The sequence below is a fragment of the Calliphora vicina genome, chromosome 3, assembly GCF_958450345.1.
Source record: "Calliphora vicina chromosome 3, idCalVici1.1, whole genome shotgun sequence".
NCBI classification, from domain to species: domain Eukaryota; kingdom Metazoa; phylum Arthropoda; class Insecta; order Diptera; family Calliphoridae; genus Calliphora; species Calliphora vicina.
The window spans coordinates 41,346,532-41,373,480 of NC_088782.1; the positions used below are offsets into that span (position 1 = coordinate 41,346,532).

Genomic DNA, 26,949 nt, shown 5'->3' on the forward strand with positions numbered 1-26,949 from the left:
TTAAGTCTTCAGTAAAAAAATCAAGTCAATCGGGCAGTGCCACGCCCATTTCCAGTAGGTGGATTAAAGTACTTCTGCGGTTGATGATCACCGGGAAATAATAAGTTTCTGAGTTTCAAATAGGTCACATAAATGCTCACCTAAGACTTTAGTAATCATTTCAAGTCAATCCGCCTACTGCCATACCCACCTCTAGTGACAGGAAATATATGCATGGATATAGGCGGATCTTGAAATTAAACGATAATTGCATCAGTCTGTTCAAGATACATTTATTTAGAAACTTACTTTAAATAAACAAAATAATTCATATTAATACATTTAAGAAAATTACTTATTTTATTATTTTTTCTTAAATGGTTGACTTTAAAAAAGTAATTTTTGCCTCAAAAACCTGTAATTGACCCCATCGTGGATCGTTATAAAAGTGATTTTCGGAAGTGGGCTTTATATGGGAGCTATGTCTAATTAAAGACCGATCGACACAAAATTTGGTGGTGCGATTTCGGCTTATATAAAACTTATTTGTACTGAATTTGGTTTGGATATCTATATAAATAAGATTTTTATGAGAGCTTAACTATTTTCAGATAGGGCAATCGTATGGGGGCTAGGAGAAATAATGGACCGATTCTAACAAAATTCAACAGGCTTTGTCCCTGGGACAAGAGAAAAGCTTGTACCAAATTGTGTAGAATTTTCTTTAAAATTGGAACCTGTAGTTTGATTAAAAGGTTTACATTGACAGAATGACAGACGGACGGACGGACATCGGTTAATCGACTCAGAAAGTGATCCTGAGCAGATTGGTACACCATAAGGTGGGTGTTGGAACAATATTTGTGCTCGTTATAAACATCAGCACTAACCCAATATACCCTCCCCACTATGGAGGTTTAGGGTATAAATATCCAAATTTTTAAGTTATACGCTATCTGGAAATAAATTTTATAAAAATTATAAACAGCGGCAAATGGCGGCAGATGATTTTTCCAAGAAATTATAGTACACATTATTACCTTTCCCCACACATATACTTTTTCACGGATACGCTCGGATAAACAAAGTTCTATTCCAAAGAATATATGGACGACAGCAAAAACTTCACAAAAAAGACAACACAAGTTGACACAAAAAATTATTTACTACATCTAACTTTTTTTTTGAAATTTTTAATGACATTTTAATTTACACACCTTTACAAGTGTTTTCCATTTTACAAAATTTTTATAATCTTAAAAGTTTTTGTTTGACGACTAAAATTTCTTTGTTGTTTCATTATGATTGAATGTCGAAAAATGTAGCAAAGCAAAACTTGGCAACTTTGGCAGCTCGGCATGACGCCATGAGTTGCCACCTGACTTTAATTTTTTAATATTTGAGTATTTCAAAGTGTTAAATATAAAATACCGTTATTATTTTTTTTAAATGGTTGACTTGAAAAATGGACTTTTTGCCTCAAAACCTGTCATTGGCCCCATCGTGCAATGGTTTGAAAGTAATATATTTCAATTTCTTTTCGATGGTAAATACAGCAGCTGTTTCTATTCTATCAGATGGCATAGAGAATTTTACCTTATTATTACAAAATATATTTAAAAATTCTTCTCTCATGTTATCCATTTTCTTAGAAACCTAACACTGATCTGCAATTGTGAACATCGGCATAACAATAACTATCATAAGGTCTACTCTAAAACTTGCATGTAATTTTAAGATAAATAATTCACAAATTAGGTGTGGATCCTTTTCATTTCTCCGTATGTGGAAAACTTTAGTCGTTTAATCATAATATTAATAGGCAAGTTGAATTCTTTAGACACCTTTTACGCTCTCACTATACATTCAATTTGGGCAAGAAATAACCATTTTAAAGGGATTTATTCACAGAAGTGCAGAATATATATTTTATTGAAATCGGTTCAGTTTTTTTAGGAGTTATAAGCATTTAAAGATGTTACTAACACATATGCAAAAACGTGTACATGTGAACATTAAGCTAAAAATTAAACAAAGCAATGCGTGTTTGTCCAATTGGTTGTTGTAAATAAATAAGAGAAACAATTAAACTGTATTGATTTCGCTCTGTTTTAAGTGAGAGTTGTTATAGAAAACAAAGAAGAAGACTTTAGTAATTTAAAGTCACAAAAATATATTTTGAAGGTGTTTTTTTTATTTTCTAACTCCCATACGCATAAACAATTTTTAAATTTATCAAAGGTTTATAAAACAAAATTTCCATTCCAAATTTTTTTTATAAACCTTTGACAAATTTAAAAACTGTTTATGCATATGGGGGTAAATATGTAATTGTACATAAGTAAATACTGTGACGGTGACGGACTGTGACGGTTTTCAAACTTCATACGAATCAATTACTTATCACTGCATGAATTTTAATCAAAAATGGGACTGGTCGGAAAAAATGTAGAGTCGCCTCCCATACAAAGTAAATAGTTAATTCTAAATATTTTGTGAACTATAATTGCAAGATTCTCCAAACTTAGTGTAAATAGCTTTTTTATAATTTTGCATAGTTTCGTTGAAATTGTTCGGGATTGGAATAGTGTGCGTGGCACACCCTATAGAAAGTATATAATAATTTCGAATATCTGTAGAACTATAATTGTAAAAGTGTTTAAACTTTTAGCGAATTAATTTCTTATTACTGTGCGGTGTTTAGTTGAATATAGACAGAATTAGATTAGAGGGAATAGCACCCAAAATGGAAGGGGTCGAAAAAGGAAGTTAGTCACCTCTCATACAAAGTAATAATTGCAAGGTTCTTCAAACTTTGTCCGCATTAGCTCTCTTACCATTTTACACAGATTGGCTGAAAATGGTCGATATTCCATTAGTGGTTGCGGCTCAAAGTAGATAATTAATTTTGAATATCTGGAGAACTAACTATAATTCTAAAAGAATTTAAACTAAACGGAGGAGGTTAGCTAAAAACGAATTTATTCCTGTTCCATGTTCGAAGTTTAGCTAAGCATGATCGGCTTAGTTGGAATGACCCCTCCCTTATAAAGGAGAGTTAAAGTAAAGCTTGATATTTACATAAAAGGTTTAAAAATGGGTGGGATCAGAGCAGTGGAGTGGTATCTCACATACAAAATTAGTTAGTTATTTTCGAATATCAAGTGAACTGTAATTGAGAGATTCTCAAATTTTGTATGTGTTATTTTCGTATTTCCATTCATATTTTTTTTTAATTTTACTAGGATAGGGGTAGCGAAGTGCACTGGGTTATGCTAGTAGTTATAATTACATGTAGGAATAGGAGGAAGTTACTTTGGTTTAAAATTGTTTCTGCTATGAACGTAAAGCATCCTAGGTCTTTATAAAGTCTAAGCTTGAATTTTAGTTATTTCTTTAGTCTAGTTTAACTTTAATATAAGTTTTTTATTTAGTCTAGTTTTAGCTTTAATTATAGATCTCAGTTTTGTCTAGTTTAAGCTTCAATCCTAATATCTAGAGTGTGTAATTTAAATTCCATAGTAGATCTTTAGATAAATCAACTAGTTAAAGCCTCGAAGAGGTTTCTAAAGGAATATATCATATTCTAATTTAGTTACATATCAACCAAGACTTCGGGAACCATCTAAATTATAAAACATCCCTACTCAAACTCTTTCTCCAAAAATACAATCTCCAAAGTGCTATCTAGGATCAAGAATCCTACTGTGGAAGTATCTTAGACGTACTCCACTAAGGAAAGTTCCTATGTTAATTAAAATGATCGTAAATCACAGCTTTACTACATAATTCCTGGAAGATACCACCAGTAGCATTTTGATATGGAAGACAAAGATCGCTTAGGGCATCTAAAAAAGTTTGAAGACCAAGAATTGGAGGCATTACTCCATGAAGATTGTTTTCAAACTCAACAACAGCTTGCAAAGTCATTAGAGGCTACTCAGTCAGCAATTTCAAAACCTTCGTAAGTAGAAAATTTGCACCGAATCATTGAAAAATATATTACGATAATCCGATGAGTAAGAGATCGTATGTGAAACCCGTCCAAACAACCGAATCGATACCGGAGCCAAATATTCATGGCGCAAAAGTAATGTTCTGTATTTGGTGGGAGCAAAAGAGTGCTATCTAATATGAGCTGCTCATGTCTGGCCAGACCATCACAGGGAACCTGTACCGAACTCAGCTGATTCGTTTGAAAACATGAAACCGTAATATTCCATCATGACAACACTCGGCCGCATGTTGCAATACCTGTTAAAAAGTATTTAGAATTAAGTGGTTGGGAAGTTTTTCCTTACCCGCATTATAGTCCAGAAGGTGCCCCGTATGACTACTACTTGTTTCGATCGATGCAGAACGCTCCCTCTGGGATACGCTTAACTTTGGAACTGAGTATCCGATATTGGCTTGATTCGTTCTTGACCTCAAATCATGAGCAGTTATTTTAACACGAAATCCATATGTTGCCAGAAAGATGGGAAAAGGTTATAGATAACATTGGTCAATACTTTGAATAAATTTATGTATATTGTGCAAATGTTTCAAAATAAAAGTAGAGTATCCAAAACCGAAAACCGGTCAACCGGTTTTTTCATCTTTGTAAACTTCGGTTTTTTGACAAACCGGTTTTTGTATGACGGTTAACCGGGTTTAATGAATCAATGAAAAACATTGATACCATTTTTAAAAATATTGATTTATTTTATAGAAAATTGTACCATTTGACAACATTTCGTAAAAGATATAAAATAATTGCATAAAGCCTTCAAAAATGCTAAATTTACATTAAATATAATTATAAATTCAAATTATATTTGAATATAGGATATATATTTGGGGTATTCACACGGTCTGCTATTAATCATATTGTCGAAATGTCCTAATATATTATAATAGTTGTTGTTGTGTTTTTTTAAAGCATTATTTTATGACAAAACAATAAAGAAATAGTCGTATTAGTTTAGAACTATTTTGTTTGAAACACAACAAAAATTGGTTTAAATTGGTTTAAACTATCATAATATATTAGGACATTATGACAATACGACCAAATGTAGACTATGTGAATACCCCAATTATGCAACAAGTAAGAAAGTTGGTAAAGCCCGATCATATAACACCCTAGATTGAGATATGAGCAAAACATTTTTCTTTTAAAATTTCAATAATTTAGTTTTGTGAGTGATTTTCGGAAGTAGGACTTATATGTGAGCACTGACCAGTTATAGACCGATCGCCATTAAATTAAGTTGTGTGATTTGTTTATATAAGAAACTTATTTCTCTTAGATTTTTTTCTAGAAGCTAAAATTGTAAGACTTTTTGCTCGTTACAGTATTCTTCGGAAGTGGGACTTATATGGGAGCTATGGTCAATTGTGAATCGATTCGCACAAAATGTTTACATGCGATATACTTGTATATAAAACTTATTTGTGGACAAATTTGATGGATATCTATATAAACCAAGCACCGATATAGTCCTTTTTCGGGAGGACATTTGTATAGGAGTTAGGCGGGTTTCCTTGGACCGAAAATAATACAGCCAAATATATGAATGACACAGCTAAAACACCTGTGATCCGTATTCTCCTTTACTATGAATTTCATAAAACTAAAACAAAAACGTAACACAAAATGTGGAGCATCATTAATCGTATTCGGATTTCAAAGCACGAATAGCAGAATCATGAACTCGATCGCATTTTATTGACAAATAATGTTTAAACAATGCAAGAAGGAAATATAATGTTTTTATAAATTTGAAGCTATATATTGCCTGAACTCTTCAGATTTATAACCCTTTATGTGACTTCTAACTTATGTGTTTTATATTATCACAATTTGCTAAATAAATAGATAATATTGTAAAGTGATAAGTACTAGAAGAACTTACAAATTGTTCTGCTGTTTTTTTGGTAAAAAGCATTTAATTTTTAAATATTTTGTAATAGTTTAGTTTCTGTGGTAAAACCTTTAAGAAAATCTTATAAAACAATTAATAAAGAAGAAATTCAAGTTTTTGTTTCAATTATAATTTATTATTTATTGTACTGTAATATTTACATTTTTTGTGTTCTATATATGGTTTTGTCGAGTTTGTAACACTATGAGAAATAACTAGTAACAATAAACCTTAAAAACTAAATAAAAATGTTTAGACAGAATTAAAATGATTCAACTAATTAACGACTCCTGGATGGATAAAGGAAAATTATGGATGATGAATGATCAATGTGTGATCATGAGAGTTCGTTCGTTTAATAAATTATAGCTATGAAAAGCGTTAATTTTGGTTAATTTGTTTTTTTTTTTTGATGAATAAATGTGATGTAATTAGAATAGATTGGTATTTGGAATCCTTTCGAAAAGGAATAGAAGAGGGGTTTCAATTGTGGGAATGAAATCGTTTAGAAATGCTTTTCAGTGATTTTCACCTTGCCAAATTTGCCATGCAAATGATGTTTAGCAAAGGCTAAGATATCAGCATGAGTGGTGTGATGGGCAGGATAGACTTTGTGGACAATGGCGGCATTGTGATGATGGTGGTGGACGGCAGGAACGGCATGGTGGACCAAAGCTGCATGATGATGGACATCAGAGTGATGGACCAAACCGGAATGATGATGGGCATCAGCATGATGAACCAAACCAGAATGATGGTAATCACCGTGGTGAACTAAAGCGGAATGATGGAGATCACCGTGGTGAACCAAACCGGAATGATGGACATCAGCGTGGTGAACCAAACCGGCATGATGGTGAACATCACCGTGATGGACCAAAGCATCGTGATGAGCATCGGCATGCAAATCGCCATGATGATGAGCATCACCTTGATGCAATTCAGTGTGGTGCAAATCGTCAGCATGGTGGTGTTCATCGACATGATGGTTTTGGTGGACAACATGATGGTCTACAACGGGGTTGGTGTAATGCAAGAAATGATGGGGTTCATGGTGCACAACTTTGGTAACATGGTGGACGGGTTCAACCTTGTGGATGGGTTCATGATGGATAACTTGAGCCGAAGCAGCAGCAGAAGCATGATGAACATGATGGTCATCGTGATGTACTTCTACGGCGGCATGATGGTCAGCATGATGATAGACGGGATGGTGTTCAATGCCGTGATGATGATCAGCACCATCAATCACAATTTGCGATGAGTGTCCGTAGTGATAGCCACTGTCGTGATGAACATCAGCATGATGATGGATGTTATCATGATGGATGGCATGCTCAACGTGGTGAGGTTCGATAACCACTTCATTGCCATGGTGGGGTAAAAGACCAGCTTGGGCGGAAGCCAAGGCGAGAGCCAAAATGCAAACGAAGACCTGTATGTTAAATGGGGGAGGAAAGAGGTGTTGGGAGAAGTGTTAATAATTTGATTAAGTTGGAATATTGTGAGGGATCAAACAATTTAAAGTGATTTTTTGTTAGACTAGGGCAATATGACTTTTGTATTAGGGGTTGTTGCTTCTAATGTTATCAACATAGAGATTTTACACTTTGTTAAAGAAGCAGCATTGTTGCAAAGGTTTGAAATATTTGGAATCTTGTTAAAATTCTGTTTGTTTCTAAGAATGCTGAAGGCAGATTGGTAATGTTGCTTATGCATTCAGGAAAGACTTGAAAAGGGAATTTATTCAATGATGCAACATGTTGGTAAGAATGTTTGTTATCAACATTGTTGTAAAACTTAAGGTTTACAACTTAATATTGTTTTGCTGTCATTGTAAGCACCCAAAAGTATGCAATATTTTCTTGTGGTTATATTTATAGCAAGATATTGGCAACATGTTGCTAAGACAATTTGTTGTCAACATTGTTGTAAAACTTTAGTTTTAAAGATGAATATTGTTTTGTTGTGATTGTAAGCAACCAAAAGTATGCAATATTTTATTGTGTTTATGTTTATAGCAAGTAAAATCATGTTGCACTTGATTTTGTAAACATTGTTGCTAAACATGAGCTTAATAGCTTCATATTTCGGTAGGTTAAAATCTGTTTGATCTGTAGAACAGGATTTTTCACTTAATTCTAATCAATTTATGATTTAAATTTATATTTTGAATCACTTGATTTCTTTTGTATCATCACTTGATTTCAAAGGATTTGTTTTTGAAAATATTTTTGTATATTTTTTTAATATCGTACCTTCATTTCTACGATTTCACACTTAGATATTTAATCCCAAATTATAAAGTTACAAATAAACTTGAACGAACTCTTTGTTGTTTGACGCTGAGTACTGAACTGATGTCTAACCAGAAGCACCTTCAGTATTTTATACTAAAAAATTTTTGATTTTCATACGTTATACCTCCTCTTCCCCCTACCCCTTCCCCTCACGCAACATTAACATAAAACGGTAAAAGAAAACAGCTGATTTTGTTACTCCATAAACCAAATACCAAATTTAAAACCTACAAAACAAAAAAACAAAAATTAATAATAAATTCATTGCAACGAAATTGAAACTGAAATTACAATGAAAGTGATATAAAGTACGTTTCAATTATGTGTCCAGCATAATTAATTAGAAGACTCAATAAAATCGTGCAAAATTCAAACCAAAATACACACCATTCAAACAAACAAAAAAATACTGTCATCGCTTTTATGTTTTTAAATATTTAATGTGTGTGTTTCATTATTTTTGGACATTGGCAGCCAATTTAACGTAACGTCACCAAAGAAAGCCAATATTAATTTAAATGTTTGGTATTTTTACTGTAAATTGTACAAAAAAGCCGAGTCAATAAACCTGACTTAACAATTATCTAAGCGAACAATTTCATAATTATTTTCACAAGAAATCAAACAAAACAAAAAAAACCTAATTAATTATTACGTTGGCATTTCAAATGCTTAAGGTCAAATTGGTTCCCGTTATGAGGTAACCAGGGATTTCCTGTGGCCACTTACGATTGCTTTACATACTTGTTAACATACCTACCTACATATTAATTTAATTAATATTTTAAAATATATAAAAAAATATTAATAATAATAATGTTGCAATTACTTATTATTGGCCATCTTTGGTTAAATTTTGACATACTTTCAATATAATTTTAAAATTTTTAATAATTTGTATACATTTTGTGTATTTGTTACCATAAACTATATTACTATATTAGGTTTATTTATAGCAAAACTATTGTAGTTAACTACTGATAATCAATTATGTAGTTTATATTCATACATCATATAAATCATGATTTTTATGCTTTAAATATTTAAACATATTGTTTGCTAACTACTCAAATGTATTGAATGAAAATGTTTTAAATTGTTTGCAATGAATTGACATTATGTTTAGTTGAAAAAGTTAACTGCATTAGAAAACATCAGTTGGTTATTGTGGTGTAAAGTTACTTTTAAGTAAATCATAGCACAAATAAAGGCATTAAAATAAAAACATAGAAAATAATGTTTATAAGCAACTCAGAATCCTTTCAAAATGAATAATACAATTATACTTGCATGTAAAAACTCAGCAAAAACATGGATATGATTGCAATTACTGAACAACATACTTTTTAATGACTACGTCATACTGCATGCATTATTTGGAAGTAGTCTAGTTATGGTTGATATACAAAAAAGGAGCAAGTAGTAAAAAAATTCCTACTTAGTAGGTACTTGTTTACAATATTCATAATTAATTAATTTTTATACCCTTCACCTTAGTGAGAAGGGTATATATAAGTTTGTGTTTCCGTTTGTAATTTCTACATTCTTCATTTCCGACCCTATAGAGGATCCAGCATATTCCTTATAGATAGCGGAGTCGATTAAGCCATGTCCATCTGTCTGTCTGTCTGTTGAAATCAATTTTCTGAAGACCCCAGATATCTTCGGGATCCAAATCTTCAATAATTCTGTCAGACATGCTTTCGAGAAGTTTGCGGTCCATAAATAACGGAGATATGAGCAAAAAACCGGGACAACCTCGATTTTTGATCTATATCTGGATTACTAAGTCATTAATATAGACAATATGGATATCTAATGATAGATATTTCAAAGTTCATTGCAACGATGTAGATAAGGCTATAGTAAGTTGGACCTACAATGGATCAAAATCGGGAAAAATATTTTTTAACCCGAATTTTTTTTTCATCAACAAATTTTTTTTGTCATAAATTTTTTTTCCAAAAAAAAAAAAAAATTAAAAAATTTTTTTTTTAAAAAATTTGGAAAAAAAAAAATTTTTAATGTGGATCAAATTGTGAATCAAAAAATATTTGCAATCCTATTAAAATTTTGATACAAGGATTAGTTTTAGAAACTCAATAAATATGTAATATGCAACAAGATCTTTATTTATTAACAAAACTCAATGAAATTTTCAACGTTTTTTAGATTTGTCATTCTAAATAAAAAAGTGAAAAAACAAAAACAAAAGGTCAAAGGGAATCCCGCAATTCTTAAAAAAATTGGAGCGAAAATCCCAAAAATTGTATTTTTTACAATTTTGCCCATTTCCTTAGGGGCTGGGAAAATACTTTGGGGATAACTAGGAAACACATTAAGGTTTCAAAAGCTGCTTTCCGTTTTCTGATCCCAGCTTTGTAATTTTAGAACATGTGGCCCAATGTTGAAATATTGATAAAAAAAAGTTAATAAAAAGAGAACATATTTTTTATACCAAAATGTTCTCCTTACAGTAAAACATAAACTTGTTATATGTTCTTGAAGAAAGTTTTTTTTTTTAATAAAAAAGAGTTAAGTCACACTTTCGCCCAAAAAACAAGAAAAATCTACTATTTTTTTAATTTTTAAATTGAAAATCGTTTATTTTTGGATTGACAATTGATATTGCTCTGAAATCTTTTGTATATTATTGGTAATTTAGTTATCTCCACTCGGTCAAAATGTACACCCTATATTTTAAAAAAAACGGACCAAGGTATGGCAAAATTTTAAAATTTAAATTTTGAAATGCCTATGCCTATCTCGGATTATAACATATAAATAGCACACGCAAGCATATTTTTTCAAGACCTTGCCGAGCGCTTTCCAAATAGGAAACAAAAAAATGGCACATGTTTAAAAATTTTACATGTCGAAGGTACCCCACTTTGAGTCCCCATAGCGTCGCCCCTGAAGCATATGTAGGGCCCATTTTAATAACTTAAACTCGAATACTCCTTGGCTATGCCCACATCAAATTTTATTCCGATCGGACCAGCTGTTTAGAAATGCCAGATTTATTTCCAACAAATTTTAATTCTGCCCCACTGTGCAATAGTTAAATTACTTGTGCTATTTAAGACTGCGGCGATTACCATTGGGACACAAAATATCATGACATTTCCTATGTTTCTTCTTTTCTCATCCATTGTTTCCTCTATCGATATTCATGTATATTGTTTTTTAATGATTTTTTAAAATCTTCTTTACAATTTGTGTAAATATCTCAATCTGGTTTGAACTGATTTTTTTAAATGTATCCAAAATTTTGAAGTATTTTAAAAACATTTTTCAAAATATCTTTTAATTTATTACGTTTTTTAGTATTTTCTTTTGAAATTTGTAACATAAAATAAATAAAATAAAAAGTCCCTATTTGTAAGCGTTTGAAGTTTAATTATTTTGATATTATGACACGAACGCCATTTTTGGCTTGTTGAATACTCCGCTACTAAAGCACGCTAAAACTATTCATTTCGCTCATTGCGAGCAAAAGTTATATTGGCTTAAAGTTTAAACTAAATCTTAAAAATATAGATATGGTGATTCTCATAGACGCATGATTAATATTATTTATTACCTAAATCACATTCATATTTATCATACGCTCCATAAGCAAAATTTATACGCAATACGTACATCATGTAAAGGGCCAAAAAGGTGATTTGGGACCCCCCAGGGGGTGTGCGAAATTTTTGCTGGGAAGTTAGTGGGTGTTGGTCATACACTAAGACTCGATTGGGACACTTTAAATGGGTCAAAGTGGGATTTGACTTTTGGGTCAAAATAAGGAACATCAGAATTCATTTTAGAGGTATGGTTTCTTATTTTTCCGATTTTTAAATCGAACATACATTGATAAAAACAATTGTTATTAGGTATTTAGTTTTCAAATTTCTAAATATTTTTCACAGTCCCGATTTCAATTCCTTATTCTTCTGCATGTAATATTATGGAAGTGCTTAACACAGCCATATTGATGTGTCAGTTTGCAAATACAATATATAAAATTAGTAATTCAAATTGTATCAAAATTAATTATTTCTCAGTTTAATATTAATTAATTCGTACTTTTAAGCAACAATATAAAATTTATATTAAAACAGGTAAGAAAGTATGGACGGTCAAGCCCGACCATATAATACCCTACACTAAGTAAAAGAGCAAAAAAAAATTTTTCTTTTAAAATTTCTATAATTTATATTTTTGAGTGATTTTCGGAAGTGGGGTTATATGGGGGCTATGACCAATTATGGACCGATCACCATGAAATTAGGTCGTGTGATTTATGTCTATATTAAAGTTAACTATGTTGAATTTTGTGTGTTTACCAACATTTTTAAGCGATTTATGCACGTTAAAGTGAGGGAGCTATGACTAATTATGGACCGATCGTAACAAAATTTGGTGACATGAATTTTGTGTATATAAAACTTATTTGGAGCGGAATTTGTGGAGATACATATATAAATTAAACATTTATGACCGATAAAGTCCAATTTCGGGAGGACATTTGTATGGGGGCTAGGTGAAATAGTGGACCGATTTCAGCCAGTTTCAATAGGCTTAGTCATTGAGCCAAAAAAATTAGATGTACCAAATATGATTGAAATATCTTCAAAATTGCGACCTGTACTCTGCGCACAAGGTTTACATGGACAGCCAGCCAGCCAGCCGACCAGACGGACGGACGGACGGACATCGCTTAATCGACTCAGAAAGTGATTCTAAGTCGATCGGTATACTTTAAGGTGGGTGTTAGACTAATATTTTTGGGCGTTACAAACATCTGCACAAACGCATAATACCCTCCCCACTATGGTGGTGTAGGGTATAAATACATTAAAAAGTAGCCAAACAAATATTTGTCCATAATTTGGCTACTTCTTCTTCGCTGTGTAATCAAAGTGATTTTAACAGCTAATTTAAAAAAAAAAATAGTATTTCTAGAAACCTTGATTGGGTACTGTTGGCCTATCAGTTTAAGAGTTTCTGAATCAGTACATATCTGTCGCAGTGGCTACAAAACGCATTTGATTTTCGCTACATATTATTGTACATATTGTACAATAAAGTTGTAGTATTTTTGTTTATATCTAATTAAAAATTCAATTAACATTTTTAATAAAAAGTCATCATGTGTGGTGCGATTTGAATAATTTATTAAATTTTGGGCTTTACCAAAACAACATTAAGTATTTGTTTTTTCCACCATAATTTGGCACTTATGCTTAGACAGTGTCTCTTGTCAATTGTGTTTTTTTTTGTAAATATTTTTTAAATTATTTTCCATATAGTATCTTTGAAAAGACTTTTGAAGGACACTTGTTACAATTTTAACGCCCACTTAACACACTTGTTATCATTTTAAGTGGTGTGAAAAAATAAATAGAAGAAAAAAATAGAAACTTAATGCAAATAATTTGTACTATCAACCCAATGACCCACACACAGAGAGATACCGCCATTCAATTCAAAACGTAATTGAAATGTTGTAAATTTTATTCAAATTAGAATTTAAAATAAAATGCAAATGGAAGGAACGAAAAATAATAATGTGAAATAAATATTACTTACGAGTGTAAGTCAAAAGAAACGATTTATAATAATTTTATTTTGAAGTATAAATAAAGGGGGAGTTCTATACATAAAAGGAAATATGAAATTGGTTTGTGATACAGTTTAACAGTTTTGTCATTTGCGCTACAAACGACGTTGTCCAAAAGCCTCATGTATGTGATGTACGCCTTAAATTCAATATAACCAGCGAGGATTCTTATCAGCCTTCACTATAGTAGTCTGCTCAAATTCAAGATGCTTTTTGTTTAATCCGTGTGGGGATTTAATCACGATCGTCTCTCAGATTCATTGGAAAATATGCCCATTCCATATGATATTATTTTGAACTTTTGAAAAGGATTTGCATTTATTTTTGTTATCTTTATATTTTCTTCTTACAATATCCCTGTTACTATTACACTTTAACTATTTAATATTGATTGCCACAACTTTGCTCTGAAATAATGTATATGCTTTTGGAAAAGGATTGTTAACATTCCTGGCTTTCATATGAAATCCATGACTCCTTCTGTCATTCGATTTTGAGTCTTGTGTTACATGTTAGCTCCTGAATTGTGTGATGTGAGAATTTGTAACTTCCATTGATCCCTTTTGATAATTCGAACTGTCTTAAGGCCCAACTATAATATGCATAAGCTAGCTTAAGGTAATGTCGAAACCGAACGAAAAGTCTTTCAAATGCTTAAGGAAATCCGATGAAACTTTTAGGTGGCTATAATGTACTTACGTGCATTCAAAACAATTTAGCTCCATTTGCACATTTATGTGCAACATGCAATTAAAAAAATACGTATTTCTTATTATTTTATCTAAATAAATTAATTTCCTTCATCCTTTTCATTTAGTTTCCTATTTTCTTTGTATAAATAAACAAACAGCTGATTCCGTACGGAATGTGCGACCAGCTTCGCACTTTGCTTAAGCAAATAAAATTTGACGAAACTTAACGAAACTCTCTTAAGTACATTATAGTTTGTCACATACATTTGATATGTATTCGCACAGTTGCTTAAGCTGACTTAAGCTAGTGTATGCATATTATAGTTGGGCCTTTATTCTTGAGATTATATCTAATATTTGGTGGTTCTTTGATCGACTTAGAATCATGTCGTTCCGTAGCGAAGATCCGATTATCGTGTGAACTGTCTTCAAATAGGTATTCATCTTTTATAAAAGATCAGGATATATTCCGCACAGTCCTGCAACTTTTGTTAATAGAATTTTTCGTCATCGTTGTGGTTATGCAGTTCGTATTGTCACTACTGACATGAGTGTTTGGGAACCCTTTGAACCCAATACTACCCAGTTGAAAGTATTCCATTATAAGTATTCTCATCATTTGCTCCATAGTTACCCGTACTCTCTCCTCTCCGGTAGGCAAGAGTTTTAGGTTAAGCATGGGTGTAATATAGATAAACCTCCCTATTCAGCGATATCAAACACCTATTCCAAATTCTCGGGTTTTATTTAATACCAGCTTTTAAATAGTTTCGATTCAACTTGCAGATTTACGGTAATTAAAGCTTGCGGAAAATTTAATTGTCTGGTGGATCACGCATCTTTCGAGAGAACATTCATATTCCTATTATGGAACATTATCAATGAATGAGCATTAGGCCGACTAAGAGTGCCCCGTTAGACTAGACGATAGTGTGCTTGACTATCAATCTGGGGGTTGCGGGTTCGATTCCCGCCAGAGACTCTGGGTGTATCTGCAGACAAGCAAAATGCTTCGCAGTTTGTGTTTATTTTAAAAAAAAAAATAAAAAAAAAAAAAAAATAAAAAAAAAAGTGATTTTGCTATCTATCTTAAAATACACCTAGGTTTGTTTTAGGATGTCTTCCAAAATAATCTGGATCTAGTGATAACCGTTCGTAAGTGTATGACTTAAAAATGAGACAATAGATGGCGTATCTTTTGAATGCGGCTTTTGTTTTTAAAATCTTATACGTCGTTTTGAAGGGTCATTTATTCCCAATTTTTTTTTTTTGCTTCCAGTGTCGAATTTTGCACCAACAAGACGACATATGAAGGAAGTTTTGCTTTACTTCTTTAATTTGAAATAAAGTGCTGCTGAATCACACTGCATGCTCACCTAAGCTTATGGTGAATGTGTTTTATCGGTTTCAACGTGCGAGAGATGGTTTGTACGGTTCAGAAGACAACAAAGTTTGAAAACTCAAAATTGGAGGCATTACTCCATGAAGATTATTGCCAACCTCAACAAGAGCTTCCAAAATAATTGGGATATACTCAATCAGAAATTTCAAAACGTTTGCAAGCTGCTGGATTCATCCAAAAAGAAGGAAATTGAGTACCATGCGAATTGAAGCTGAGAGACCTTGAAATATGATTTTGTATGAGTGGCTAAAATCTGACCAGACAAGCACATGGAACCTGTATCGAATGCAACTGATTCGTTTGAATTGAGCATTTGCCGAAAAACGACCAGAATATGCGGCCAGGTAATACCGGTTAAAAACTATTTAGAATGAAGTGGTTGGGAAGTTTTACCTAACCCGCATTATAGTCCAGACCTTGCCTTGTCCAACTTCTATTTGTTTCGATCGATGCAGAACGCTCTCTCTGGAATATAGAATTCGTTCTTGGTCTCAAAAGATGAGCAGTTCTTTTGACTCGGAATTCATATGTTACCAGAAAGACGGGAAAAGGTTATAGCTATATGACCTAGAATAAATAGAATAAATTTATATTGTTCAAAATAAAAGCCAAAAATTTGAAGAAATTTAAAATTTTTAGTCCTACATACATCCAATATTTTTTTAGTTTTTTGAAAATATTTCGTCCCCTTAATAAAAAAAAATAGTGTATAATTTTTTTGCCATTTCGAAATAATTGAGTTTTAAATTTTTGTGTTAGTAGCAGAGACCGAAAATAACGGGTTCACTTTCATTTTAATGGTAAATTCTCATTCGCAGCCATTTAAAAATAATTTTTTGTGATATATCACTGAGAGAGTGATTTATTCGAGAACATTTTAGGTAGGGTTGAGAGAAACAGAAAAGAAACAAACACAAATAATCTGGATGAGTGATTTATAATTTATTTTTTTCGTAAAGGTCAGCTTATGACTTTTATTTGCGAACATGAAAAATAAATCGCAAAAATGCATTTGATGCAAATAAACGATTAAATATATAATATTTATCAAATAATTAATAACAATTTAAAAAAATTCTCATTTCTGTTACTCAGACTTCATTAATTCATACTTATCATATTATTTCCATAATTTGTTAAAAATTACTAATAATATGTTATTGTATGTAAATAAAAGAGAAAGTAACAGTTATTAAGAACAAGAACAAATGAATTCTTTATCTCACACCAAACCATTAAAAAACAACAAAAACGAATAAAGGTCATACCAAACCATTTAAATAAAAATCATTTTATAACTGTTATTTTCAGTGATTTATTTTTATCACAAATATAAATCACAATTTGGGTTTTTTTGGTATATGGACGAGTTATTTTCGATCTCTGGTTAGTAGACATCTAGAACAAAAGTAATATTTCAATTAATCTTTAGACCCACTTTGTGGAAGTAGAATTTCACCAAATTTTGATTACATATAGAATCAGTTATGAAGATTATTATTATGCAAAAAAAAAATGGCGTATATGCTTATCGCTACACTCTAATAAATTTTCATGTAAATTTACTCCATTTATAGTAGGTAACTTTTCTCCTACTATAATTAGGGTAAAAATACATGTTGTGTGTAAATTCAATTATTTACACACATTGTATGTAAAAAAATATACAAACAAATGTGTAAAATTACTTATTTATGTGTTTAAAAAATGTTTAGCAACATATCAAATTCATATAAATTTAAATATTTTGTGTCTATAAAAACATAGATAGTGTGTAAAATTACACGTAAAATTTGTAAATATACATTCAAAATGTATTCCACATTCTACTCCAAAGATACTCGCAAAAAAACAAGAAATATTTATTTTATTATATTAAACGATATTTTATTACTCGTATAATTAAACAAAACCTACAGTGAAAGACATTGTTTTTAGGGAATCTAAATTCAGCGGCTGCGAATTTGGTCGTAATTTTTGAGTTTGATCGTTTTTGTATAAAGCATGGTAGGTATATATTGAGGTAATAAGGTGGACATGGTGGACATATGAACAACAAGGACGATAGAATTCTAATAAAGATTTTGATAATTTCATTCTGTCATCCATATTGTTATAACCTCTTACAAATCTTGATTACATACCAGCTACTTCAAATAACATTCCCCCCACAATTGAATCATAAAAACGACCCGAGTAACACTCCGCCAAATATCGGCAACTCAGCGACAGCTGTATCAACCGGAAGTTTTTACTCCATGGAAGAACTTACGATGACAGCAGACCTGTTACAAAAATATCAAACAAAGTGTGATGATTTGATTTACATTTTGATCATTCGGCAGTCTCAACTTACAAATATAGAAATTGAGTTAGCTGTAATAAAGATTATCCTATCACTGATTATTTTCAGGTTACTTACATTTAGTTATATGATTTTTCCCACAATTTATATTAATTTGTATTAATTTGTTCATATTTTATTTATAAAAAATGTTTTACGAATGCTTTTTATTATTTTTTAAATAAAATTTTGACAATTTGTATATTACACTTTCAAAGTAAGATTACACATTTTGTGTGTAAAAATTCTTATTTAGGTACAATATATGTAATTTTAAACATAAAATGCCTATTATATTATAAACATGTTGAAGAACATTCAAAATACTACTTTTTGTATGTATTTTTGTATATAAAAGTACGTAATTAACTTTATCAAACATATTGTGCTTAAATTTACACACTTACTGCAATTTTACATGAAAACTTACTAACTTTATAGTAGTAAATTTACATGCATTTTTTAGAGTACTTTAATATAGAAATGCTCTAACATTTTTCTTACTCTACAGGAGAAGGAAACAACTTAATAAAACTTAGTTGCGATTTTTTTTAACACTGATTTTTATGAAGGTCTTCAACAATTTAATGTTGTGACATTTTATTATACCCTTCACCTTCGTGAGAAGGGTATATTTATGTTTTTCATTCCGTTTGTAATTTCCACAATATAATTTTCCGACCCTATAAATTATATATATTCTGGATCCTTATAGATAGCGGAGTCGATTAAGCCATGTCCGTCTGTCTGTTGAAATAAATTTTCTGAAGACCCCAGATATCTTTCGAGAAGTTTCTTATTTAAATTCAGCAAAATCTGTTCACAAATGGGCAAATGAGGAAAAAACCAGGACAACCTCGATTTTTGACCTATTTTTTTTACATATATCTGGATTACTAAGTCATTAATATAGACAATATGGATATCGATTGATACGACGTATATAAGACCATAGTAAGTTGGACCTACAATGGGTCAAAATCGGAAAAAAAATGTTTAAATCCGAAATAAAATATATATTTAAAAAAACAAAAAAAAAAATTTTAAAATTTAAAAAACAAATTTAAATTTAAAAAATTTTAAAATAACAATTCGAAACATTTTTTTTCCAAAAAATTAAAAAAACAACTTTGGAAAAAAAAAATTTTTGTTTACCTAAAAATATTTAAAATTTGTATTTTGAAGTATAATTTGGTGAAGGGTATATAAGATTCGACACAGCCGAATATAGCTCTGTTACATGTTTTATTTTATTAATGGTGTATTACGGGATTATCTATCGAAGTATGCAAAAAAACTAATGGTAACGTTATACTCTATTGTTTTATTGAGGGGACGATTTGTATGTATTTATTTATATATTTATTAATTTAAGTAAATTTGTACATAAATATTAAAATTTACTTTGGAATGTTAACCAAAATATTTGCGGGCACATTATAAAACAAACCAAGATATATTCTAATGGGGGTAACTAAATCACTTCTTTTTCTCCAAACGAAGAAAGTCGTTCTAATGAGCATACAGAAATGTTCGATATCTTAAATCCTATATATCAAGAATCTTTAGAGTCTTGCTAATAAGAAATCCACGAAATAACTATTATCTCAAACTGTACAGGCGATTTTTTTTTTTAGATTTCAAAGAGTGCCTGTTGGAATATTGTGACACTAGGCCTAAAAGTTAAGTGCTGAAAATTTGAGCCAAATCGGAAAACGATTTCTGGACGCGCATCGAGGTCAAACTTCAGATATATGCTAAATTTTACTATTTATATGGAATAAATATATGAAACTCGTTAACTTTCTGCACTGTTTTCTAGAAATATATAGATTTATTTATATTAATAGTAATATTACATTAAAAAAATGTTTTTGGAAATTAACCATTCGCTATCTTTTCATTAGAAATTCCAAATATTGAAAAATTTGACTTTTGACCTTCACGATTTAAAGGTTAGCGTTATCCGAATTTAGTAAAACTTTCAAACCATATTTGAAATTACCAGGGCTATAATATTATGAATAAGTTTTACTTAAAATTTATATCAGTAAGGCAATTGGGCTCATTCGCCAAAATATGGACAAAAAATTAGTTTTTTTCGAAAATCGCAAAATTTATATCGCAGGTGCGGAAAAACTGTAAGAGGTATTGACATAGTTTTTTCATATTTTTATTCCTATTATGATCTCAATGAATCCCAATGTGATGATCGAAAAATTCTTAAATTTGTTTAACAAAATTTTTAAAAATTTGAAAATAGAGATTCGAAACAGCCTTTAAAAAAAATATTTTTATTTGGCCATACCTGCGAATAGGTTAACGGTATCCTACGAAACCAAAAACACATACACAAATAAATACGGATATATTTTAAATAAAAATTAGCTTATATTTAAATTTTTCTCGAAATTTCTTAAATTTCTTGTTCAAGTGGCCTGAGACATGTTAATGGTGTGGCCAATTTGTAATAACTTTAACATTTTTTAACCAAATTTTGTCATTTATATCACATTACAACGACAATTACGTACACATTTCGATTCTTTTACATTCAATTGCAAAACTTTTTGCAAAAACTGAAAAATTTTCTTTTTTTTCCCGAATTTTTGCGATAATACAGTTTTTATGTCATTTTGACCCAAAGGGTTACAGGGTTAAATTCAAAAAAAAAAAAATTTTAATATAATATTTATTAATATAAATAAATCTACATATTTCTAGAAAACAATGCAGAAAGTTAACGAGTTTGACCTATTTATTCCATATAAATGGTACAATTTAGCATATATCTGAACTTTGTTATCGATGCGCGTCCAGAAATCGATTTGGCTAAAATTTTCAGCACTTAACTTTTAGGCCTAGTGTCACAATATTTCACCCGGCACTAAATTTAAAAAAAAAATGTTTTCCATACAACTGATTGTCACTCTACTGTGCATATTAACATATCTTGGTAATCAAATCTTTTATGGATATCTTTATTTAGTGTATCCTTTGTTTCCAAATGCTTTGCGTCTAGGCGCAAGGCTGCATTTTGACCGTTTTGAATATTTGTCTCTTGTACCTTGATACGAAACTCCCCATCAGTGAAACGAGTAGCTGGTACTGCTGCTGCTGCAGTAGTACTTAGTTATAATAATGTACTCTGCCACACAACCAACACATGTCTAGCGAACAGTAATAAAACACTAACAAGTGTAAGTAACTCATTTGCACTCGTATTAAATGCGACAACAACCAGAGAACTCATAAACAACAAACACACATTAAAACATAGATTTTAATTTATTTTAAATACGAATTTGAATTAAAATTTGAAGTTTCAATTTCAGTTACAATATGATTTACAAATTACCTTGAGAGTAACTACTATTTAAAACGTTTTCTATGCTGCTGGCAAAAACTAAACAAAAAAAAATTTAAACAAAAAAACACCAACATAATCGTGCGCATAAAAATGTGTAAATGGCTGAGTGACTGAATGAATGAATGAACGAATGATTGACTGTGTATAGTGCAGTTTAGTGCATTTGATTCACTGACTGGGGCATGCGACATGAAGCAAACAAACAAACAACCGCAGCAACAAAATGACTGTGACGATTTACTAATTACATAATAATTTGGTCAATTAAATTTATGTGCTAATGAGCCAATGATTACGTATGAAAAATGTTTATTTGGTTTGTTGGCTCTTTGAATGGCTGACTGACTGACTAAGTGATTGAAAGAGTGAGTGAGTGAGTTGAGTTCAGTTCCTTTACCACTTTAATAGTGCTGCTGTTAACTAATTTGAATTTTGTTGGCGCTGAGTCTGCTGGCTGGTCATTTAATGTTGCTCGCTACACCTCTCCCATTAAACGTGTTTGGCATTTTAAATTAAACACTAAAGCGAAGTATTTTTTTTGTTAGAAAAAAATATTTATGAAATTCAATTTGATATTTCTGTAGGTACAATTGTTTTTTATATGATTTGATTTGGTGTTGTACTTGTACATTTGTTGGTTTTATATTATTATTATTGTAAAATTGTCATTAGAATGCCAGTGGTGTTTTGGTCAATTGGAATGAATTGCTGCTGCTGTTTTTCTGCTGGGTTTTCTAGCCCACGCATTTTATTTCTAAAGTCAATATACAGGCAGGCTGGCAGACAGACATATACTCATGTCTGTCCGTTCATCCATAATGACTGTAAAATATTTGTAAACTTTTCTAATACGTTTATAAAATCGTTTGTTGTCGTGACAAATAACTTTATTTTGCAAAATTAATTAAAATAACAAAAAACCAACAACAACAGCAAACAAGTTAAATACATTAACTAAACCTTTTTTTTGTTTCATATTGTTTTTGTAAATTATGTCAACGTTGTTTGAGTTTTTATGTATTTTTTTTTTTTTTTGAATTGAAAAGTAATTTTTGTGTAAATTTTTTGCGCTCGATTAGAAACGTAGTATTTATGATTATTGGCGATATTTGGCAAAGTTTATAAATATTTTGTATTTTTTTTTTTAAATAAACAAGAAGCGTCCGTAAATTAAGATGGTAAATTTATAACGGATTAATTTGATTGCTACATATAACAGTGCCTTGTAAAAGTATGCAACACAAATATTAAACGATTTATATTGCTGTATTGAATAAAGTTATAGATTTTTAACAAGAAAAGTTTGAAAGTAATAAAATGAAGGGATTTTTGAAAATCTCAGTAGCAGCACCAAATATTTTGTAAATATGCAAGGGCAGGTTACAGCACAAACAGTCAACTAGGGTCGAAAGGGACCCGTTTTGACAAGACCGCACCACTCGTCAGATGTAGTGGCATTTACATCGTAATTTATACTAAAATGTCAAAGTTATAAGAACCAAGCTGTAGCATTGAGTTATCTCAGAAGGTCATTAAATTTAGAACCAGATATTTCACCAAAGTTGCTCAATATGTAGTTGCCATGGAATTTATTCCTACTAACACTCAGGGCAGTCCCAAAGAAGATGGAAACCCGTTTCCTCTTTTTCCCTATCCTTACAGCTACGACAATGTTCCGACAAGTCCAAGGCAATTTGCATGCTTGCCTACCGTTCAGTGCCCTGTTAATACTGCCACACAGAGAAAACAGATTCGTGATAGCAACCGAATTTGTTGCCAATCGAATGATTCGGTTGCACACATAGAATTTTTCAGTTTTAACAACAGACAGTTAGTTGATAAAGAAGAATTTCAGTTGAGGCAACCAAACTTTAGTTGCCACTTCCAAAATATTGTAGCCACAACTGTAAAATTCGGTCACTAAGACAGAATCATTCGATTGGCAACAAATTCGGTTGCTATCACGAATCTGTTTTCTCTGTGCAGCAATCTTTATATATTCCTTCCATTACAGGTAATCAGTTACATAGTTTTCATTAAAAGATAGCCACCTTAACTTGGTCACCCTATATGTATCTAAGTTGCGCCATTTGGTCTCAGCCTTTGCAAGAAAGTGTCTGAAGAAAATACTTTTAATAGTCCCCAGTGAAATTGCTACTGAAACCGCATTGGAGATATCCAAAGATTCTATTCTGCCTAACTCTTCTACCTTTTCATTACCATATTAGTCTCTATGCACAGGGACCCAAATTAAAGTAATTTCAGATAGACGACCCGGCCTTGACAAAGCATTCTTACATTGCCTGACTAATGAAGATGCAGTTGAATAGGCATTCAATGACAAAAGTGCCGCTTGACGGTCGGTCGACAAAAATAGGTACCGTGAAATAACTCCCAAATGAAATAATTCCCCACGTAAAAATTAAATAACACCCAACAAATTTTCCATACAACTTAGAACTTATTTCATTATGAAACAACTCCTAACGCATAGGGAGTTATTTCATAATTTTTTGTTGGGAATTATTTCATAATGCAATAACTCCCAACGAAACAACTCCCATTGAAATTTTTGTTGGGTTTTATTTCATATTATTGTGGGAATTAGGAGTTATTTCACTGTATTTGGAGTTATTTCATTTTTGTTGGGTTCTACTTTGCAAAAGCAAAACCCATAAATATCAAAAACTGTCTTCACTCAGAAAAGTTTTTTGTATTTCCTGCCTTCGACCGCGCGCTAAGGTTTTCTCCTCTGGAGTGTATCAAAAACTGGCTTCGCTAAGAAGAGTTTTTGCATTGCTGGCCTTCGGCCGGGCGAAAAGGTTTTCTCCTCTGGGATGTATCAAAAACCGGCTTCGCTCAGATAAGATTCTTTTTACATCGTCGGCATTTGTTAGGTTGCAACGATTTCTTAATCTGCAAATAGTGTTTAAATAAATTGCTTCGGAATGGGAATTATTTCATTTCTATTGGGATTTTTGGGAGTAATATTTTTAAAATTATGAAACCGCCGATTATTGGGAGTAATTTCATTTTACCCTTTGGTAGTTATTTCATTTTTTAATTTTGGGAATTATTTAATTTTTTATGAAAAACACAGGTTTTTGGATAAAACCCTTTCCGCCGAGAAATTTCTTCAGGTTTGGAAACAAGAAATAGTCTCTCGGTGCTAAATCTGGAGAATAAGGTGGGTGTGGGAGATATTCGTAGCATGGATATTTGAAATGAAAACTGCACTTGTGTGCAACGTTTTTCTTGAAAAATGCCGTCGTTTTTTTATACACTTCAGCTTCGTGAGAAGGGTATATATAAGTTTGTCATTCCGTTTGTAATTTCTACATTTTTCATTTCCGACCCTATAAAGTATATATATTCTGGATCCTTATAGATAGCGGAGTCGATTAAGCCATGTCCGTCTGTCTGTCTGTCTGTCTGTCTGTCTGTCTGTCTGTCTGTCTGTCTGTCTGTCTGTCTGTCTGTCTGTCTGTCTGTCTGTCTGTCTGTCTGTCTGTCTGTCTGTCTGTCTGTCTGTCTGTCTGTCTGTCTGTCTGTCTGTCTGTCTGTCTGTCTGTCTGTCTGTCTGTCTGTCTGTCTGTCTGTCTGTCTGTCTGTCTGTCTGTCTGTCTGTCTGTCTGTCTGTCTGTCTGTCTGTCTGTCTGTCTGTCTGTCTGTCTGTCTGTCTGTCTGTCTGTCTGTCTGTCTGTCTGTCTGTCTGTCTGTCTGTCTGTCTGTCTGTCTGTCTGTCTGTCTGTCTGTCTGTCTGTCTGTCTGTCTGTCTGTCTGTCTGTCTGTCTGTCTGTCTGTCTGTCTGTCTGTCTGTCTGTCTGTCTGTCTGTCTGTCTGTCTGTCTGTCTGTCTGTCTGTCTGTCTGTCTGTCTGTCTGTCTGTCTGTCTGTCTGTCTGTCTGTCTGTCTGTCTGTCTGTCTGTCTGTCTGTCTGTCTGTCTGTCTGTCTGTCTGTCTGTCTGTCTGTCTGTCTGTCTGTCTGTCTGTCTGTCTGTCTGTCTGTCTGTCTGTCTGTCTGTCTGTCTGTCTGTCTGTCTGTCTGTCTGTCTGTCTGTCTGTCTGTCCGTCTGTCTGTCTGTCTGTCTGTTGAAATCAGTTTTCTGAAGACCCCAGATATCTTCGGGATCCAAATCTTCAATAATTCTGTCAGACATGCTTTCGAGAATTTTGCTATTTAAAATCAGCAAAATCGGTCCACAAATGGCTGAGATATGAGGAAAAAACCAAGACTACCTCGATTTTTGACCTATTTTTTTACCTATATCTGGATTACTAAGACATTAATATAGACAATATGGATATCTAATGATAGATATTTCAAAGACATTTGCAAACGTCTTATATAAGACCATAGTAAGTTGGACCTACAATGGGTCAAAATCGGGAAAAAAATTTTGAACCCGAATTTTTTTTTTTTAAAAAAAAATTAAAAAACAAAAAAAATTTTTAAAATTTAAAAAAAAAAATTTTTAAATTTAAAAAAAAAAAAAATTTTTTAAATTTAAAAAAAAAAAATTTTAAATTTAAAAAAAAAAAATTTTAAATAACAATCGAAAATTTTTTTTTTTCAAAAAAATTCAAAAAACAACTGGAAAAAAAATAAATTTTGTTTACCTAAAAATATTTAAAATTTTGAAGTATAATTTGGTGAAGGGTATATAAGATTCGGCACAGCCGAATATAGCACTCTTACTTGTTTTTTTTCAAATACTCAATAAATCTTCCCAATAATTTGGTATAATATTCGCATTGATTGTTTTACCCTTGTGAAGGTAGTCAATGTAAATTACACCGCGAGGATCACTAAAACGGCGGACATGACTTTTTAGGCTGATAAACCTAACTTGGCGTTCTTTGGCGTAGACTCAACCCTAGAAAAACACTCTTTTAACTGTTGTATTGTCTCTGTTGTATGAGTTGTCCATATTGCAGTTGAACCACGCCAAACACACCTCCGAAGTTGTCATACGATTGAGTTTGTGTTCAATTGTTATCAAAAGCTTGCGGAAAGCTTTCTCATACCCATGTGATCGTTCGAAATTGCAACCATTGAGCCATGTGAGATGCTTGTGGATTTCACAATCTCTTGCACTTTCAATATCTGATCGGCCAACACAATAACGTGAATTGTTTCCGTTGTTTCGGGTGTAGAGACCTCAACTGGGAATCCAGAACATTCGGCATCTTCCGTGCTTGTACGGCCATCTCCAAATTCATAAATCCACTTTTTTACCATTGAAATTGATGGTGCAGAGTTCCCTTAGTATTTATCAAACTTAGCCTTGGTTTGAGTTATGAGTTTCTTCCCCAAAAAAATAATGTTTAATGAGCACATGAAAT

The 26,949-nt window shown here is 31.7% G+C and overlaps 1 protein-coding gene across 1 annotated transcript in view; it reads right to left on the minus strand.

Moving 5' to 3' along the window:
* Window positions 1-5,999: 5,999 nt before the first annotated feature.
* Window positions 6,000-26,949, minus strand: part of LOC135955421 (histidine-rich glycoprotein-like) — a 53,902-nt gene continuing 32,952 nt past the window's right edge. The window contains exon 3 of the mRNA XM_065505772.1: window positions 6,000-7,320. Within this exon, the coding sequence (XP_065361844.1) occupies window positions 6,391-7,320 (930 nt within the window). The 3' untranslated portion in view covers window positions 6,000-6,390. The remainder of the gene's footprint in view (window positions 7,321-26,949) is intronic.